Raw genomic sequence first — 21,650 nt, forward strand, 5'->3', positions numbered from 1 at the left:
GGACTTCAAAGAGATATCTGCATTTCCTTGTTCAGTGCAGCATTATTCACAATAGGCAACAGCTCCACTCCCAGCCACATTCTTCACTTTAATCTTCCTCTGAAAGAGAAGGAATGCCTACTTGCCTACTGTCACAAAACATGTCTTAATTCATGGTCAGAAAATCCTGTAAGGTTGACTGTATTCCCTCATCTTCTGTCCACTGCAGACTTCTATATTGACTTATTGCCTTTGCTCCCACTAAACCTTTTGGGGGCTAAACCTTTCCGTAGCTGTTTCAGATCATTTGGAGGGATATCCCCACTGTAGCTCCTTCTATGAATGTATTTGTAGTAGTAAGGAGGAGCACTCCTAGGTCATTAAGGAAGGACTTGGGTTTTGATGATGTTTTAAAGGGGAGAAACAAAACCACTGTTACTTACTACCTCTAACTAACATTTACTTAAAGCCATCTTTTGAGACTAAAAACTCCTTAAGGATTTTCTCTGTAAGTTATATATCCTCATGATGAGGAATAGTAGAACGGACTGAGGCTAAAGACCTTGCTCTGTTTAGATACTAGTGCCGAGAGATTAAAATATGCCAGCATCTTTACTACTTATTTCCTCTTTGAATTTTCAGTTTCCTGGTTTATTTTTCACTACTCTTTATTCTCATAGTTACAGAACTGTCATCTTTTTCTTTTGCTTACAGAAGTTATCAGTCACTATGGAAGATGGACTTGTCCAGGATGAGTTTTCTGAGAGTGTGAAGATGAGCACTTACCTGGTTGCTTTCATTGTGGGGGAATTGAAGAACTTGAGTCAGGACATAAATGGGACCCTGGTATGTTGTTCTGGTATTTATCTAGAAAGAGGTTATAAGGAATTCTTTAATGATTTCTGGTAACTGCTTTATGAAGGAAAACAAGCTCTTGGATCACAGCTCTCACACTTTATGACAGAAATGTTACTTTTTGCTTAGTTGTTATTTACTGTTATAAATTGAATACCTGAAAGTCAATATTTCTCAAGTTTCTTTTAATGTTACTTTTACAAGTGAATTCCAGTAAGACTATATATATATATACATCATAAAACTTCTAGAACTGTGGTGTATGCTGTGGTAGTCACTAGCTTAGTACAACTATTTAGATTTAAATTAAAATTCAACAGCAGTATCATGGCTAAATAAGATGTCCCTCATTCATGTCTCCCTACCCTAACAACAACAATTTGGCATCTATACATGTACAAAAATGCCTTTGTGAAAGCTGTGGGATCCAGCGCCATATGAGGAGGAGTCTTGAGAAAGAACATAGCTAGAGGTATCACACTTCCTTATTTCAAACTATACTACAAAGCTATAGTAATGAAAACAGCATATATGACCATCAAAAGAGTATGGTACTGGCATAAAAATAGACACATAGACCAATGGAACAGAATTAAGGACCAAGAAATAAACTTCCTCATATATGGTCAGTTAATATTTGACAAGGGAGCTAAGACTCCCTAGTGGGGAAAGGATCATGTCTTCAGTAAGTGGTACTGGGAAAACTGGATAATCACATGCAGAAAAAAGAAATTGGACCTTTCTCTTACACCCATCACAAAAGTTAACTTGAAATGAATTAAAAACTTAAAGATAAGATCTGCAACTATAAAACTACTAGAAGAAAACACAGGGGAAACCTCCTTGAGATTGGTCTTAGCAATATTTGGGGGTTTTTTTGTATATAACACTAAAAGCGCAAGCAACAAAAGGAAAGACAGCAAGGGACTACATCAAACTAAAGCTTCTACACAGCAAAAGAAACAGTCAACAAAATAAAGGCAACCCGCAGAATGGGAGAAAATATTTGTAAATCATTTCCGATAAAGGATTAATAACTAAAATATATAAAGAACTCATACAACTCCATAGGAAAAACACAATCTAATTAAAAAATGGGCAGAGGAACTGAATAGAACTTTCTCCAAAGAAGACGTACAAATGGCCAACAGGTGCATGAAAAGGTGCTTTACATCAAGAGAAATGCAAATCAAAGCCTCAGTGAGATACCACGTCACACCTGTCAGAATGATTATCATCAAAAGAAGAAGAGATAACAAGTGTTTGTGAGGATGTGGAGAAAAAGGAAGCCTTTATGCACTGTTAGTGGGAATGTAAATTGGTGTAGTCACCATGGAAAACATGGCGGTTTCTCAAAATATTAAAAATGTAACTACCATATGATCCAGCAATTTCACTTCTGGAGATTTGATGTCTATATCATTTTTATATATATATATATGTATATATATGTGTATATATATATATATATGAAATCGTATCAAAATATTGATGAAATATATTTTCTAGCTCTATTCTAAGAAACACTACAGCCAATCGGTTTGCAAACTGTAAAGACTATATTAATATGATGGATGCACCTATCAATTGCAGCATTCAATTCCAACATTGTTTTGCCCACAGACTTCCTTTCAATAGAAACCATTCATAACGCTACGGCGAAACAAGATTTTGAAATAACCTAGATTTCTGTCTATGGATGAATGAGTAAAGAAGATGTGGTATATATATGTACCATATAAATAATAATGTATAGAATATTATTCGGCCTTGAGAAAGAAGGAAATCCTGCCATTTACAACAGCATGGATGGACCTTGAGGGCATTATGCTAAATGACATAAATAGAGAAGAAAGACAAAAACTCACTTACATGTGGAATCTAAAAGAAACCAAACTCATAGAAACAGAGTAGAATGGTGGTTGAGAGGAGCTGAGGGCTAGGGGACATGGGGAGATGTTGGTCAAAGGGCACAGACTTCCAGTTATAAGATGGACACATTCTGGGGACCTAAAGTACAGCATGATGATAGTTGTTAATAACACTATTTATCATACAACGTGAAAGTTAAGGGAATAAATCTTAACTATTCTCACCATAAGAAGGAAAAGGTAATTATATGAGGTAATGGAGGCATTAACTAATGCTGCCGAGGTTCAACATGTTGTACACCTTAAATTCACACGTTATATATTACATCATTAAAGTTGAAAAAAAGTTAAATTTAAAATTTACTTCCTTAATTTCAGGAGCCACATTTTTTAGTGTTCTTGTGACTTAGTGGCTACCATACTGGGTAGCACCAATACTGAATATTTCCACCAATACAGAAAATTTTATTGGGCAGCATTAAATCTAGAACCTTGTGCAGACTTAAAAAATAGTGTAAAAACATACTTAAAAGAAAAACTCCAGGTTGTAAAACTTAGTCAAATCTTCCTTTTTTTAAAAAGGAAGTCCTGATTGAGTTTTTTTCATTTTAGAGTAATGAGCAAGATTGTTTAAGGGTCTGGTATATCTGTCATTTTTCAAAATTGATTATTTGGTCTAATTAGGCTCCTCTGCTTTTTTTTTTTTGTCATTAGTACCTGTCTGTAAATGATTTTTGATAGATTTTATGCTTTAATTTTATAGTAGAGACCTAATAAAGCTAATATTTTCACATACTGACAATATAGAAGAAAATGGTCTTTTAAAGCTAATACTGATTATTCTTTATGATAGAAATATGATGGAATTCTTTTTTAAATATATTGTTTACCCTTTGAACACATGCAATTGGATTTAGGTTTTCTTTCTAAAGAGCTTTATTTTAATCACAATATACTTGTATCATTATTGTGCTAATTAAAAAAAATATACTTCTGTTAAAAAGATTATCATGTCTACCCCATAACTCTTAGAAATAGGGACAGAGATAATGACTGTCTGGCTGTATAATTGGCAATAATACTGTATGCCTTTATGCTCAGTGTAAAGGATGAACTATTCAAGAAGTAAAGTAAGTGATCAAGGGTAAGCATAGACTACATATTGAATATATTCAATATGATTTACTCACCTTTGGATTGAAAGAGATTTTGTCAAGTCTAAACCAAAAAATTTTTCAGAAACTTTTCAAAAGGTTATTAAGATTGGTTTAAATCTGAAAAAAAAAAAAAAGAATTAATTCCTTTTTAAGCATTGCACCACAAATTTAGCCCTTGATTTAGATGTTGCAGCCTTGGTGAAATCTAAAAATCTCGTCTAGAAAGTTAGATTTGCTTCTCCCATGCCAGCCGAAGACCTCTCTTTCCTTGAAGTGTTTCATTTTTTCCACAGCTGGGGTTAATCATCCCTCTGATCTTTCATAGCACTTTAGTTACATTTCTGTTGTAATTCTTATCACAGTCTTTGATATAAAACCCCCAGCACTTTTTATTGTATCCCAAAATGTGTACAGACTTGGCTTTTTCTTTTCCCTCGGTCCCTGCATCTCGCTCTCCTTCCCTCTCCCTTCTCTCCCTTTCTCCCTCCATCTGTCCCATACTCCATCCCACTGTTTTTCTTTCAGCTTTTATGTTGGCTTCTTACTGCCTGTAGGATTACATTCAAATTCATCATTGTGATATTCAAGGCCCTCTTATAAATTAGATTATATTTCCAATTGCCGTAGTGTGGATTCTTCCATGTAGGCAAGTGGAATTATCCATTACTCAGATATTATACCTCATTCTGATAGGTAGGTAGGTAGGTAGGTAGGTAGGTAGATAGATAGATAGATAGATAGATAGATAGATGGATAGATAGATAGATAGATAGATAGATAGATAGATAGATAGATAGATAGATAGATGGATGGATAGATAGATTATTGAGAGAGAGAAATTTCAGGTGACTTTTTTTACTTGTTATTTATGCGTATTAGGAAGCAACACGGTTACTCATGGAATCTGGAGTCTACCTCAAGAGGAAAGGTTCAGATCCTTCCTCTGTAGCTTATTAGCTATGTGTCGTTGGGCAGACTCCTTTGTAATCCTCCCTAAACTCACCTTCTACAACTCTAGTACTATATTGCCTATATTGGCCTGCCCTCTGAAAGATTAAATTTTTTAAATTCCTGTAAAATGATCAGATAGTAATATACACACACAGAGAGTACACTCTTTTCCATATGCAAATATATCATAAACTGCCTTGTATGTCTGTAAATATAAAAATCTTTATCATTTTTAATGCTACCTAGTAGTAAATATGTTTTGAAAAAGTTAATGTTATACAAATAAACAATTATTTTATTAATTTTACCTTTTTTCAGTAGGAAATATGGATGATCCTACCATACACAGAGTTTACTCTGTGCTGGCAGCGGTCTTAGGCACTCATTTATAAACATCTTTTCATTTTATAAACCAAATAAGGGGGACGTATTAGCCCAATATTGTTAATCAATAAACTGTCTCAGAGAAGTTAAGTAGTTGACCCAAGGTTATATAACCAGTAAATGATAGTAAGAATTGTACTATTCACCACAATATGATGTGTCTTATACCAAATGATATAAATAACTTATGTAGGTATGGTGACCAGAAATTCAGACTTGGAATCTATCAAGGATTTTTGTCATGTTAAAATGTGGTAATCTCTAGGATGGGTTCTATTTTGTAATATTTGACATTAGGCCTATTTCACAAGATTCGGGGATAAGGCAGTAGGGCTTTACTTACTATTGTCTTTCTTACCAAACAACTTCAGATGTCACAGTTGACTAGTGATTGTTAAACTTGTCATGTTCAGTGGTAAAGACTACTAAGTTGTCAAAGGCCTGAAGAAAGAGGAACATTTGTTATTTCTGGCCATTCTTCAGTATTCCTTTAACCTCTCTCTGCCTTTAGTAATATCAGACTTAGAAAATTCTAGGCTGGTTTTGAAATGCACTGCTTTTATCTGTTGTCTTGAGGGTTTTGTTTCGTTTTGTTTTTGTCATTACCTGATTTTTTTTTTTTTTTGACCATAGGTAGAATCAGAATCCATTGGTGTTTAGTCAGATGTGGACACTATATCTTTTTAACATTCAAACAGAACCTTCAACAGAATAATCCATGTCGTTATAATTTTAATTTATTCATATTCAGTCAGGAACATGGCTTATTTCCAAATTTCTACTAACAACATTTCTGTCTCAACTCTCTTTCCACCAGCCAGGGACATTGTGCATAGTTTATATTGTTCTCTTAAAGTCCCATCAGTTCTTTTAGATAGACTTGATACTAGTGGTTTCTTTTTCTTTTTTTTCATCTTTTTCTTTTTCTTTTCTTTTTTTTTTTTTTTAAAGACTTCCTGCTTTTTTGTGTGTTCAGCTGTCTGTTTAGGAAAGCTGGTGTTTTTGAAGAGCAGACTATATTATTATCCTTTGAGAGGGAGATCTGATTTAGTTCTGTTTTTACTTTTGTTTTATCTAGTTTTTGCTCTTATTAAATTAAGGAACACATTAAGTTAAAGCTAACAAATCTGTTACTCCTGAGTCTTAAAGAACGCTTTGCTCTGAGAGTTGACCAGGACTCTTTTGTTGTATCTTTTAGAAATCTTCCAAAGGTCTTAGCAAGAGATCTTGCAAGAAAAATTTTAAGTCTCAAGGCGTGGGTGCCAGCTAAGAGCAGTGTTTAGAGTGCTCTTACCAAGAGCAAAAAGTCAGTCAAGACTTTCTTTGTTAAATTAGATTGCTCTCTTCGTTTATTTCTTATTGCTTCTGTTGCTCTTTAAACAAGCTCAATAATAGTTATAACTACCATGCAATTTATCTCTAGTGACAACTCATAGTACATGTTCTTTTAAGGAAAAAGAAGTAGAGGAAAGAGAAAATACCACAGTACCTTTTTCCCCTAATTATTGTATTCCAGAAATGGGACTAAGTGGTTCTTCGGTCAGATTTCAGTTTCATGTGAACTTCTTTTCTTTCTTTTTGCTTCTGAGGAAAGGTGCTTTCACACGCAGCGATGGGAGTGGCCAAATGGTATGCCTGGCAGAAGGATGTTTGAGGAGGAATCTGGAAAATATAGGTGGTGTTTCTATTGGGATAGCATTTTCAGGATGATTGCATCAGCTATAACATAAAATATGTATGTCTGGAAAGAACAGGCAGATATAATAATGGCATCTCAAATTCCAAGTGATCTTGGTACAGTCATTTATAATGGCAGTTAGAGATTTAAAAGGAGTATGTCAGGTTTTTTATTATTATTATTTTAGTGCTAACACTAATTTCAGAGGGAGAAGGGTACAGGAAGTGCATGTCAGCAGGATGAGCTTGTGGTTCTCTTGGCAGGTGGTGGCTGAATTCAGTAAGCTGTGGTCACAGCCATGTACCAAGGGCTGCATATGGTAGAATGTTGGGCTGGTCCAGTACATGTGGCCACATGTTGTGGGAGATTACATTTCTTCCATAGTTACTTAAGAATGCAACATATTTTTAATTGACTAACTCTGGTTCTAGATACTTCATTCTTCTATTAACTGTTGCTACAAATGCTCTATTCATACATTTTGCCTACTTCTGATGGGACTCTTGTTGGTAGTAATGATAATAACTACCATTTATTGAACCTCACTATTCCAAGTTCATTTAATCCTCACAGCAGCCATATGAGGGTAGGAGCTACTTTTATCATCATTTTATAAAGAGACCGAGTTTAACTAATCTGCTCAAGATTACACAGCTAGCTGAGATTCGAACCTGGCACTCTTAACTACAGAACATATACATTTAATTTTGTTGTTTATTTACTAAAAACTTTTATGCCATGTTTCCCCCATGTTTCCATGATTAATGCATATGTTCTGTAGACTAAAGCCCCACCTAAAGGCAATTATGGCTGAAATGTATTTGGTCTCTTAGAAATTGTTAAGTCTTTCAGCCCTTTAATGGGAGACTAAAATTAATTTAAAGTTAGAGTACACCAAAATATTTTGTCCAAATGATGAATTATTCAATAAGTCCCCGTACCCCACCTGTTGAAATCCTTATTTTGAGGTTTTTATTTTCTGCTGTGTCTTGTCCACATTCTATTTTCCAGGTGACTATAGAGGGCTTATTTTTCAATCAATTAAAAAACAATAAATAATAAATATTGTTTTTTAAAATCCATTGCTTTTAACATAATTGCTTAAATTTTGCCTTTTGATACTTATCAAATAAGATGGTTAGTCACATCATAAATATTTAACTTATGCAGTTAGCAAAAGAGAAAAGAATAACAATTTAAATAATGTGGGTGATTGCATCTGCCTTCGTCCCAAGCAAGCATGTGTCCTAGAGTGAATGGGCAGTGGAGACATTAATTACCATCTCCTTAAGTTGAATTTAGTTATAGTTACAGTGTGTCACTCACTGAGTATGATCACTTTTTATACAGTATGGTTCATAAAAGCAAGCCAACAACTGGGAAAAAGTAAACTGTCCCAAGGCTGTAAGAAAAACTAGCTGTGTCAGACTTATTGAAAGGGAATGTATTGGAATCTAGTAGGGTTTTCAGGGTGATTTCCACCCATGTGCAATTTCTGCCTAATGCGTTTACTTTAGAACTAACTCCCTCTTAAGTTGTGATTTTTCTCTGTTGAGTGCCTGCTCGATACCAGGCACTGTGATGGGTCTTAAAAGAATGAAAATCTAGTTTTGTCCTTCAAGTAATTCACAATCTTCATAGCTCAGATGCAAGGAGGGGCAACTGTAGGTAATGGAGAGGAAGAAAAGAGTATTATAAAATTAAATAGGCAAATGCTTATAAATTGCTATAGAGTGACCTGAAATAGTTTATTTTGGAGGTCATGTTAACTTTAAAAAGAAAAGGAATTCTCAAGTTTTTTAAACACTGTTTATGTATGGAAGTGACTTGCTAAACTCTGCAGGAGCTAAAAGAACTATAAGCAAGAGTTTCTGTCTTGAAAATTCTCACAACTCTGCACAGTTCTGACACATGCTAATCTTGACACTGTTCACCTGAATATCATGACATTTGAATTATACCTGTCCTTACATCATGCATAATGTTTTCTTTTAGGTTTCTATATATGCTGTACCAGAAAAGATTGATCAAGTTCACCATGCTTTGGAAACAACTGTGAAGCTTCTTGAGTTTTATCAAAACTACTTTGAAATTCAATACCCACTTAAGAAATTGGGTAAGAATCAAACAGTGCCTCTGATTTTTGTTACCATCGTAACCTAGATTCATTTTGCAAATGTTTTTTAGAAAGAACTCTTGCCAGAGTTATTATAAAAGAAAACCGAGAAACACTGTTAATGTTTTAAAACTGTATTTGTTAAGATTATTTCGATTTTATGAATGTATCTGAACATGGAGCTTAAAACTCTTAGAAGTTTATGGGGCAGTTACAAATGTGCCATGTAAGTGAGAACTGGCATAGAGTTAGTCTGGACTTTTGACTAATTCTAACTTTCTAAGAAATTCCTGACTCAAATAGTGAAAACTGAGCAATGGAAGCTTAGGAAAGCAAGTATTGTTCAACATGGAGCTGGCCCTGGATAGGAGAGAGTTGGCCCTGCACACTGTGAAGGAGTTAGGTGTCTCTTCCTTTGGGCAAGGGGCAGAGGAACAGTGACGCTCCAGAGGTTCGGTCAGATCTTCCTCAGCCGATGGGTCGGTGAGGTGCATGCAGGACTAGAGTGAGGAGGGCTCCTTTCCTTAGTATAAAACGAACTCACTGTCTCCCGATCCACAGTGATAAAATAATAGGTGAAATATTTTTATTTAACCAGAGTGTGCCTTAGATGAGGAAAAGTCGATCACTTTTTTCCTGTTATGTCCAGATTTGGTGGCTATTCCTGACTTTGAAGCAGGAGCAATGGAAAATTGGGGTTTGCTCACCTTCCGAGAAGAGACACTCCTGTATGACAATAATACTTCTTCGGTGGCGGACAGAAAACTGGTTACTAAAATCATTGCTCATGAGCTGGCCCATCAGGTATTATAAGCCAAGACTATTATCTCCTAACTGTGGTCTTTTTCATATCCTAGGTCATTAGAATAGATTTAGATGCTAATAATAATTCACCTTTGTATTATTTCCTTCTTTCATAATAAAATGATGCATTTTAACACAATTTTCAAATGAAAATGCTATCTAATGTTTGTATAGAACTTTACAGTTTATAAAGCATCTTCACATCTGTTATCTCACTTTTTATAACTGCTTTAAGGTAGGTGATAATCCCATTTACAGATGTGGAAATGATTCAGCTTAAGTAAATGACTTGCTGCTCAAAGTCACACTGTAAATGAGTGGCAGCACTGGGCCCTGAAGAACCACACTGTCTCATCAAGATCTCAATCTCTCTTTACCCCCCAATAATACAAAGCTGTTTTGCCTCTGACAAATGACAGCTGCTCAGTATAACTTTGTGGTGAAAAAATCTTTTTCCTAAATTGTATTCTCACAACTCTTGGACTGTAGTTGTCAGGATTAAATTATTTTTTCCTCTCCTGCTAGAACTGGATTTTTATTATTATTATTAATTTGAGAGAGAGAAGTACTCTTTATATGACATGGAAAAAAAAGAAAGAAAATTATATAGGTATGTGTCTTCCACAGCACCTTGTCTCTCCTGTGCCCTTGATGAGATGCTTTTCAGTGTTGGGCATGGTTTGAGGTTTTTGTGAAGGTGGGAGGACATGGAAGAAGAGTAGGATATGCTCTGGGCAGTTTACTCCCTATCTGAAACTCAATCTGAAAGACTCTATATCCCTTGTGAAGACTTCATGACATGCTGGCACGTGAAGCACATACTTATTTACTGTTATTGTTATAGTGTTAGGCATGTAGACAAGGCATGTAGGCACAGCAGTTCCTAAACTTTTTGGCACTAGGGACCAGTGCTCCTATAAGAATCTAATGCCTGATGATCTGAGATGGAGATGCTAGCACTGGGGAGCAGCTGCAAATACAGAGGAAGCTTCGCTGACTCACCTGCCACTCACCTCCTGCTGTGCGGCCAGGTTTCTAACAGGCCACGGACAATACCAGTCCGAGGCCCGGGGGTTGGGGACCCCTGATGTTGGGAATATCCTCTAGGTCCGTTATTTCTGGAGCCGCTCATCACTACTTGGGGAGTATTTCTCTGTCGCTTCTTCTTTAGGATTTATAAATCATCTTCATCTGAAATAAGTTTTAAAATATCTTTGAAAAATATGCTCTTGTAATTTCAGTGTTTTGTAACTTTATTGTTTTGCTGCTGGTTTGAGACAAGCCCTAGGCCACACCGACTAAATTTAATACTCTGTTACCTCTCCTTACTTCAGGGGTTTTTTAGATACATTTTTTAGGACAGTCTCATCATTTTCTCCTTCTTACTATCTCATAGAAGAACACATTTAAGATCCTCCTGATTTCATTTATTTATATGCATGCCAACTTTCTTAAGGAATGTTGTTTGAATTCTGTCTTGAATCATGTAAATACCGTCTTCAACTTGGGTAACTGAAGAGAAACATGAAGTATGGGCTCTCTGATTGTAGGAAAAACTCTCAGAAGTTTATTTAATTGTCATGGATGATCGTAGATACAATGGAAAATAATCTTACTAATTTGATATTAGAAGGTAGAAGAATTCATTATCTAAATTTCATTTTTAATGAGATGTCTAAAAACTAGGGTATTTTTCGTACCTAGTATATAATATAACATGCTAAATTGATAAATATGCTAATTGTCTGTCTTGCTTTTTTCCCATTCAGTTAAGGTGAAATGTTAAAATTTTTATTTTACTTTGAAAGTATATACAGCTTTTGTAAGTCTTTAATTTGAATATGGTTTTAACTATAATAGCTGTGTTTTAAGTAATTGCAATCTAGTTTTAGGTAATTAATCTAACAATTCAATTATTAGAAAATTCTCGAGAATGTAAATATTGTGTTGGTTAGTAGTTTGTTTTTTTCCCACAGTGGTTTGGTAATCTGGTAACAATGCAGTGGTGGAATGATCTGTGGCTAAATGAAGGTTTTGCTACTTTCATGGAGTACTTCTCTTTGGAAAAAATATTTGAAGAGCTCTCCAGTGTAAGTATCATGTTTGTTAGGCCTACTATGAGTGCCAGGGGGAAAAATAGTCAAATTATATTAGCCATGTATTTTCTATGAATTTGAAGTAATAAAAATATTTCTAGAAAGATACAATAAAATTGACCCCTGTTGCTGATGTCTGTACCTTGTGAGATTTGACAATGAAAATTACGCTTTTATTTACTGACATATTCCATTGAAAGCTGAAAGTATGTGGAACTATTTTACATTTTGTTAAGATGAACGTTTTACATTGATTTGCTGCATTTTATTTTTAATAAATGTGGCCCTTCTGCTTGGAGGAATTTAAAGTCGAAAAGCCTTTTTTTGCAAAACAAAACTTTTTATCCTGTGCATAAAGAGAAAAAAATCAAGATATTTTGTTGCAATGTTGTCTCTATTATCACTGTGATCATGCTTATAACAGTGATACATAGTGATAGGTTGATACAGACAAATAATTTGCCCTTTTTAGGTACAAACCATATTTTGTCTCTTTTCAAAGACTTGGAACACTATTCTGTTGTAGAGGGTATGATAATGTCATTATATTACTAGACTCTCTGGAGATGTTTCCTATCCTTAGATATATTTGGATACACTAGGCCATGATATAACTGATATTGCCAAATAATTCAAGCAATAGATGGGAAAATATAAAGATCCCTTTCAACCCTAAAATTCTGAGACTTTTTGTTAAACTACCTGGATATATGATCCAAGACTGCTTCAAAACAAGAATACTCTTAGAGCTTTCAATTTGAAATTTTTGTGTAGGGCTTGTTCAAAAATTTCAAGTGGTAGAACTCATTTTTAGCTAGAAGACTAAACAGGTATTTAAATCGGTGTATGCTATTTAATTAAGCAGTGAGATATACAGTTTCACCACTTGGTGGTGCCCAGAATGTTTAGAAGCTTCTAATATGTATTCTAGGGGAGCTCATCTGCTGAGCTCTCAAGAATTCTTTCTAAGAGTTATATTTTATTTCAAATGAACTTCAATTAAGGGAAATGTATATTAATAGAAAAACTGAACTATATGTAAGAAATCAGCTTAATGTCCAGTTTTTATTTTTTAATTTCAGATTTTATTTTAAAAATATCTACTAGCCTTTTTAGATTATTCATCTCAAATATCAGGATTTGACATTTGGTTGCTTTAGTAATGGATTCTTAACTTATGCCATTGTTTAGGAACCACTGTTTTTCATGTGTCCAGGAGGTTATAATTTTATTTTTAAATGTAAGGAACATGCATGAATATCACACTCTTCCTATACCTTCAAAAACTTCTGTTCTGAAGTTTAGTGAAGCTGGTTATTTTTTCATAATGACTTTAAGCAGTAAATAGTCTAATTCATATAAATAATTACTATATTTGCCTTTGCCTTGGATACTGTTCATGATTTCCTAATCTGTTTCATTTTTTGTTAGTATGAAGATTTCTTAGATGCTCGACTTAAAACCATGAAGAAAGATTCCTTGAATTCGTCTCATCCAATATCATCATCATCTGTTCAGTCTTCAGAACAGATTGAAGAAATGTTTGATTCTCTTTCCTATTTTAAGGTATTGCTATGTACAAAAAAAAGTACTCAGAATAGGTTTAAAATTAATTTCATATGTGAGCAAGTTGCATGATTTTGATTACTTTAAAGATAAAATGAGTATTATTTTCAGATATCCTGTTTAACATGTTTGCCTCTGTTTCAGTATTGTTCTTAACTTTTTCTGAGTTATTCTTTCTCCGTCTCTCGTTTAAGTTCTCTGACCAGTATTCTGGGCAGTTAACCAGACCTTATAGCAATGTATCTTTTAAAGTTGGTTCACTCTTTAGATCTGCAGGTAGAATATGTCCAGAGAGGGTTCTAAGCAAGCCCTTGGCTGTGTTATTCAAGATTGAGGCATATTCCAAGAATTGCCAAAACGAGTAAGCAAAAAGGTTTTAAGAAGCGAAGGTTAGATTGTAGGATCAGAAACACACACTTCAGGCTTGGTAGTGGAGCAAAAAACAGAAAAATTGACACCTGATTTCACGATCGCCATAGGTCAGAAGAATAGAGATATCAGTGCCATTCACGTTTGTGTTGGGGGAGAGTGGTGAGTTTTATGCCCTCATTGCCTCCTTACTCTGGCTGTCACATTAATTGGTTAGTAAATTGAATTCCTGTCTTAGAGAAGAAAATACACAAAACATGTGAGATACAGTCCATATCAAGAAATTCAAAGTTTAGGTGGTGAGTACTTGTGAAGCAATAAGAAATAATATGTGCTAAATAAATGGTACAGAGTATTTTCACCTGAGATTATGAAGAGGAACTTTTTGGAGGAAAATGGAAATTGAAATAAACAAGAAGAATATAGGTTAAGAAATGGGAAAAATAGATGGGAAGAGGGATGGAATACTAATGGGCTAGTAATTTTTGTTTAGTCAGGAATGTTTGATTGCAGGGGACGTGCATGTGGAGTAGGGGAAAGATGAGAAAGGTAGGTTGGGGCCCAATTGTGGAAGGTCTTGAATGCCATTAGTAAGCAACAGGAAGCTTTAGAAGATTTTCAAACAGAGGAATGACTTAATTAAAGTTACCATTTGTTTCAGTTTATAAAATGGATTTAAGTGAAGTTAGCAAATTGCTGCTGAAGTCCAAGCATAAAATGGTAAGAGTTTGAAATTAGGAGTGGTAGTGAGAGTGGAAGGAAAGTGATGGGTGTAAAAAACACTGGGTAGAGGGAAGTACTTAAAGGCAGGTAAAGAAGGAAGAGAAATGATTTTTAAGATCAAGCCTGACTGGCAGGGAGAATGGTAATACTGTTAACCAATAAGGAAATCGGGAGTTTAATGAGCAATATTAAATATGTTCCAATTAGAGCTACTGCTGGGATTTCCCTCCCTCTTTAATTCTCCCTCCCCACATTTCCACCCCTCACCTACGGATGTTGCCTTCTCCCCTTAAGAACTGAATCTCTGAAGGCCGGGCGTCTACTCTCACATGCTCACTGCATGCACCTGGGGCCTGGCACACCCAGCGGGCCTGGCGCACTTGGGGCCTGGAGCACCTGGTGTATGGTTCATGGCTCCACCTCGGGTGCAAATCCACGACCTTATTCGTGTAAAGCAGATGTGCTAACTACTACACTATGGAGCCACCCCTGCTGGGATTTGTAAAGGCTATACTGGACCTGTCAATTAAGAAAATTTTAAAACTTGTGGTTTTAAAATTTGTGGTTTTAAAACTAGGAGAATCATATAGAACAGTTATTTCAGGATTCGTTGTTACAGAGCTCTGTCTTCCTCCAACTCCCACCCTCTAAACCCAGAATTCAGTGTCTTCTGATCATGTGGTCTTCACAGCATACATAACCCCTGTTAATATGGTAACTGCTTATTTCAGAATTGAGAATCTGGCAAATATCCCACATAATTGAGAAAAGTAGGACACTGGATAATTTACTAATATTATGTACAAGAAGAAGTAAGTGCCAGTAGGGAAAATGTTTGACAGACATATTCAGTTTGGTCTTCATAATCTTTAAACCTAATTCTGATGCAGGTTGTCATGTGAGCATTCGTTCGTTTAGCAATCTTACAAGTACCAGTCATGTGCCTGGCGTTGTCCTAGGTGCTGGGGATACATCATGGAACAAAGTGGACTATGTTGCTTCTACCATGGGGCTTCCATTTCAGGTGTCAGAGACAGAGGCAGACACTGTACAAATGAGTGAATAAAAAAGTAGATACTGTGTTAGGTGGTAAGTGCTAATATGAAAATAAAGCATGGTAAGAGAAATGAGAGTGACATGTTTTATGTAAGATGGTGGTAAGACCACTGATAGGTGATATTTGATACCATCTGGAGGATAGGAGGGAATGAAACATGGATTTCTGAGGAAAGAATGTTCCAGGCAGAGGAAATAGCCAATGTGTAAGACTTTTGTGCAGAAACTAGTTCATGTAGTAGACCTAGGACTGCAAGGCTGGCTCTTGGCTGGTTTCTGAGAACTTGCATTTTGGGAGTTTCCATCATTTCCTGATAAAAGTGACTTGCTGTGCCTCAATTGTTTGTACAAACAACATGGCTTATGCTAAATATCTGTTTTTCTTGTGGAAGTCTGGAATTTTGGTACATACCAGGCAGGGGATACCTCTATGACTAGCCCCTAATATAAATACTGGGCACCGAATCTCTAACAAAGTTTCATGGTAGACAACATTTCATATGTGTTGTCACAACTTATTGCTAGGAGAATTAAGTGTATCCTGTCTGACTCTACTGGAAAGGACTCTTGGACGCTTTTATCTGGTCTCCCATGCACCTTTTCCATTAGCTGATTTAGCGTTGTATCATTACACAGGAGTAAATTATAGTGGTGAGTATTACTACATACTAAATTCTGTGAGTCCTCCTAACACATCAACAAACCTGGGACTTGTCTTGGTGACCCTCACACAGCTTGAGATAAGAGATTGCTTGGCATGTTCAAGCACCAGCAAGGAACCAATGTGTCTGGAGTGGAATAAACGAAAGAGAAAGTAGTCAGCGAAGTCAGAGGGATTATAGAAGGCCAGATCATTTTGTTTGGTCTAATAGGAAATGGTAAGGACCTTGATTTTATGGTAAGTGAAAGGAAACGCCATTTGGGTAAGGAAGTACTATAGTATGACTTTTTTTTTAGAAGATCATCACTGAGCCTTTAATATCACATGGAGTCAAGATAACTAGTTAGGAGGTTATTGTAATAGAGCAGTGGTAAGATGATGTTGACATGGACTAGAGTAATAGTAGTCTCAGTGATGATCTGTGAGTATTTTTGGACTATATTGTACAGGTCAATCCAGTAGACTTTGCTAATGGATTATTTGTGGAATGTAAGAGAGGAGTCAAGGATGACTTCAAGATTTTTGCCCAGACAAATAGAAAAATGGAATTGTTATTTGATGCAATGGAGAACACTATTGGAGGAGCAGATTTGGGGAAAGAAGAAAATAAAAAGTTCACTTTTTGAGTAAGTTTAAGATGCACAAATGGAGATACCAAGCAAGTAGTTGTTACTAAATTCAAGGAGTTTGTTTTGCCTGCACACATCAGAGCCAAAGAAGACATGGACAGGAGTTAGCAGCAAAGAAAGCAGAAGTTTATATAAGGAAATGGCACCAGCCGAGATACACAGGTGCGCAAGTACTCTTAAGACCTGGTTCCCCAGTGGCCTCTAGGGGATAGGTTATATAGAGGAAAAATCATTAGTCATGGTAGCTAAGGGAGTTGGGTCATAGATTCTACTGATTGGAGTAGGAGGAAGTTGATCACTGCATCAGGTCCTGTGTCAGTCAGGCGCCATTCTGTCTGGTTTCGAGGGAATACCAGTAGGGTTGTTCCTCCTCCGTGGGTCTGGGCTGAAACACAACTGAGGTCAAGATATTATCTTTAGTTTGACCAAATCTCTGTGGTCAACAGATCTGAGGCTTTGTTCCTAAGACTTTTTGATGCTGACTTGAGAGCTTAATGAGTAAAGGAGTGGTCATGCAGTAGTATGTGGAAGGATAAGGAAAGAAAAGAAGCAGGTGCATACAGAACCAGTTTGAATCAAGGAGAAGGAGAAGAGAAAAAGTCCTTTTAAAGAAGTGAATATTTGTACGGTTACACAGTTGGATATGAGTCTGGAATTCAGAGAGGAAGTATGGTTAAATATAATAATTTGGGAGTCATTTAAAACCCCTGGAGTTGAGGAGATCAACTGGGAAGAAAATTTAGAGTGAAGAAAAGAGGTCTGAATATTAAATGCCAGGGAACGTCAAAGTTTAGTCCTTGGGAAGATGAAAAAGATCTAGCAAAGGAGACTAAGAGGGATGGCCAATGGATAGGGGGAGAATCAAGAGTGGTGTCTCAAGGCCAAGTGCAAAAAGACTTTCAAGGAGGAGTGTCTGATCAGTTAGCCTAAATGCTACTTACTAGTAGACTGATTAGATGAGTCTAAGAATTTATATTGGTTTGACACCACGAAGTTCACTTTGAAATAACCTTGATAAAAGCATTTCGAATGGAGGGATGGTTGGAAGATGGCTGAAGAAAAAATGGAAAGAGAGCAAATGGAAATGGCAAATGCAGAAAACTCTTTTGAGGAGTTTACTACAAAGGGGAACAAGAAATAGGGTGACAACTGGAGGAGTCATAGGATTAAGGAAAGGAAGGGCATCTCCTATTTGTTTAAAATGAAGACCGTTACATAGTTTTTGTTTGTTAATGGGAATGTTACAGTAGAGAGAGGAAGTTGGTGATGCTGGAGAGAAGGGCAACTGTTGGAAAAAGAATGAGTACTTAAATTTATAGAATAAGTAACACTGTAAAGTGTCATATAGAAATAGGAGAGTAATAGATATTAAATTTAGTTATGTATATATGATAATCTCAATGACTTAACATTGCTGCATTTTTATCAGAAGTGAAATTCATTCAAAAAGCATTTGAATCCCTACTGTGTACTAGAGGCATTCTTTTAGTCATCGGAGTTGAGTTTTTCAATTTTTCCCTTAACTAGCATGTAGTCTAGAAAAGGAAATAAATGTATATCTATAGCAGATTCAGGAAGTGATATATTGCTTTTGATGATGGAGAAATATAATTTCTGTCTTGAATCACAGAAGACTTTATAGAAGAGGTGGTTCTTTCTCAAGATTGGAAATGATGGCATGTGCATCAGTGAATATATGCCTAATTCAGAATCAGGCATATAGTTTCATGCCTGATTCTGAATTATTAGTATGTGCTATTGCCTTATACATTAGTTCTAAACATATTTTAAGCAACTCTGCAGGAAAAAAAGAGAGATCTTAGTTACTTCAGCAACATGATATACTAAAATTGGAAATTAATGTACTCCCCAGCAGAGAGACTTTTGAGAACTCTGCTGGTTTATTGTCTACAATAGTGTGCCCATGAATTCACCTGGCACTTTAAACATTGAGGACAGGAGCCTGGATGCCACACAAAAGTTGGCACGTTTTTCTATTAAAAACGTATTAACAAACACTTAGCTTTTTAACACTAACACTGAAACAGTGAGTAACTGATAGACCACACAAAATAGCTCATAGTAGAATTAGTTAACTTGGGAATCTACTCCATTAATTTTTTTTCAAATTCCCTAAAATAATTTTTAACACAATTTAAACATAGTCCACATCTGGTTATACTAGACTAAATAACAGTGTGTTATAACTAGGTTCTGTATATGAAAATATATGCTTATAGTGATTATATTTCGAATTATAGTTCTCAATTCTATAAACCTATTGTATTGTATTATTGTCGTCCCTTTCTCCCTTTCTCACTTTTTCTTTTCTTTTTTTTGAAATAGGGAGCTTCTCTCTTGTTGATGCTGCAGACTTATCTTAGTGAAGATGTATTTCAACGTGCTATAATTCTTTATCTGCATAATCACAGCTATTCATCCATTCAAAGTGATGATCTGTGGGATAGTTTTAATGAGGTAAGAAACTCGGGTATTTTATTTAGCTTTTACAGTAAGAAGAGAGGAGTTCTTCTATTTATATTTTTATCAAGTACGTAATTAAGCTGTGGTACCAAAGATAGTTATACAAGAGAGGAAAATGGAGCTTAGAATATAAATATTTATGAATAGAGCACAGAAATAAAGGTCAAGAAATGCAAGTACTAGTCTTAACTGCTGAAAAATTGTGTGTAGCCTTGTGAATAAACCATTTTTCTCCTATACCTTAATCTCCATTTCTACTTTGTAGGGAAGTTTTGTTTTCTGAATCAGTGTATAATACTGTATTTTCACTATTTGATTTTTTTTCTTAAAACATCTTTTTCTGTTCTTATGCCTTTGCCGTTTTTCCACCTCCCATTCATGATTTTTTTTTCTATACTCTGGCCTATGAATCCTCCTGTCTTTTGGGGCCATGTTCCTCTAGAGAAGATTATATATTCACAAGCTGGCTACCATGGGCTCCATACTACCCTTCCATTGTTCTGCTGTTTTGATTTTGTTGTGCCTGCAAATATTCTAAAAAGCAGTGTAATTAGGTACAAGTTATGCTTCACAGCAGTGAATGAACCCAGCTTGTATTGTGCATGTAGGCTCACGGTATTACCCTCATGGGCATTTGAGTTTGTTACCCTGATCTAGATAAAGTTCTTAATGTTTAGATCACAGACATATTTGAAAATCTGATGAACGTTCTGGACATATTTTCCAGAAAAATTGCATATATGCACAATATCACACACAATTTCAAAGTTTATGGACCCTAGGTTAAGAATCCCACTCTGGGTCTTTTCCATACACAATTCTTGCTTCCTTGCTTTATCTGAAACCTGCTGTTTTCTAGTTGTTAACCCTTTGCCTAGAAGGTATACCTTACAGTCCTTATTACCTAAGAGTTGCTTGCAAGTTATTGTTTTTCCTTTTATCATGCAATAGCATTTCAATTGAAAGCCGCATTATTGCCTTTATACTCATTATATTATCTCCTCACATTTGGAATATGTTGCTCCCTTCCTCACTGACTTCAGCTTTTGCATCATGGTGTTTTTCTGTCCCAACCTGTTCCCTCACGTTACCCTTGGGTTTTTCAGCACCCACATCAAATTATGCCCTGACCTCTTCATTTCAGTTCTGTTTCAAAGACACAAAAGTACCTTGTTTGGGGAAAGGTTTGTTTTCTTCTCAATCCCTTGTCCAGAAATAAATAGATCCGAGCCATGAGAAATGTGAGATTAATATCACAGAGAATTTAGGAAGATTCCAAATTCTCCATCCTTTTCTGCTTTAAATATATAGAGTTATGGCGATTGAGGTAAGGCCCACCATAGTGCAGTGATATTACTAAACATTTTAAGTACTCAATGATTTTAGTTGCTTGAAATTCAAATCCTTTGTAATCTAGAAAACTAATTTGAGTCATAAGCTGATATCAGTTGATATCATATCTGCTGCTTTTTTAACATATAGTGCCTCTCGCACTCTCTTTGGTTATCACTTAGTTATGTTCCAGTTATCGCTTAAAGTACTAGTTATCACTTAGTACTTTCCTCTTAGCTCATTTACCTAGATTAGAAATGTAAATTCAGCTCAACATTCATACTTTTTTTATATTAATATTAAATGTAGCCTTCATAGAATGTTGTGAGGAAAGGTACAGACAAACTGTAAAGTTTATAAACTTTATCTTTAAGGAAAAATAATTTATTCTTTTATTGATAGGTCACAAACAGAACCCTAGATGTAAAGAAAATGATGAAAACCTGGACCCTGCAGAAAGGGTTTCCTTTAGTGACTGTTCACAGAAAAGGAAAGGAACTTCTTGTCCAACAAGAAAGATTCTTTTTAAATATGAAGCCTGAAATTCAGCCTTCGGATGCAAGGTACGTGCCTTCTTTCCCTCCGTGTCATCTCTTTCATACTCTCAATTTAAAGAATTGATAAATGTTTTATAATCTTAGGTTCTTATGGAACCTAACAAGATTATCCCTTTCTAGGAATATCTTGAAAATTTTCACCTTCCTGCCAAAACAACAACAACAACACAACAACAATAAATTATGTGTAACTGACTGACTAAAATTTGGAAAGAGTAGTAATCTTTCAATATTTTCTTTTTACAGCTATCTGTGGCATATTCCACTGTCCTATGTCACTGAGGGAAGAAATTATTCAAAATATTCATCAGTGTTATTACTGGACAAGAAATCAGGTTTGACTATAATTAATACTTTTCTGATTAGAAATTGGAAACAGCTT

General features: G+C 35.5%; 1 protein-coding gene across 2 annotated transcripts in view; it reads left to right on the top strand.

The window, feature by feature from the left end:
- The window catches only part of LNPEP (leucyl and cystinyl aminopeptidase), an 87,716-nt gene that overhangs the window by 38,190 nt on the left and 27,876 nt on the right, over positions 1–21,650 (top strand). For both annotated transcript variants that reach the window (XR_003046661.1, XM_006913240.3), the window contains exons 4-11: positions 694–825; positions 8,871–8,991; positions 9,641–9,795; positions 11,772–11,885; positions 13,323–13,457; positions 19,242–19,373; positions 21,114–21,274; positions 21,515–21,603. Coding sequence is in view for 1 of the 2 variants with exons in the window: in XM_006913240.3 (XP_006913302.1) it covers positions 694–825; positions 8,871–8,991; positions 9,641–9,795; positions 11,772–11,885; positions 13,323–13,457; positions 19,242–19,373; positions 21,114–21,274; positions 21,515–21,603 (1,039 nt within the window). In the remaining variant the exon portion in view is untranslated. The remainder of the gene's footprint in view (positions 1–693; positions 826–8,870; positions 8,992–9,640; positions 9,796–11,771; positions 11,886–13,322; positions 13,458–19,241; positions 19,374–21,113; positions 21,275–21,514; positions 21,604–21,650) is intronic.

Source organism: Pteropus alecto, unplaced genomic scaffold, assembly GCF_000325575.1.
Source record: "Pteropus alecto unplaced genomic scaffold, ASM32557v1 scaffold20, whole genome shotgun sequence".
In the NCBI taxonomy this organism is placed as follows: domain Eukaryota; kingdom Metazoa; phylum Chordata; class Mammalia; order Chiroptera; family Pteropodidae; genus Pteropus; species Pteropus alecto.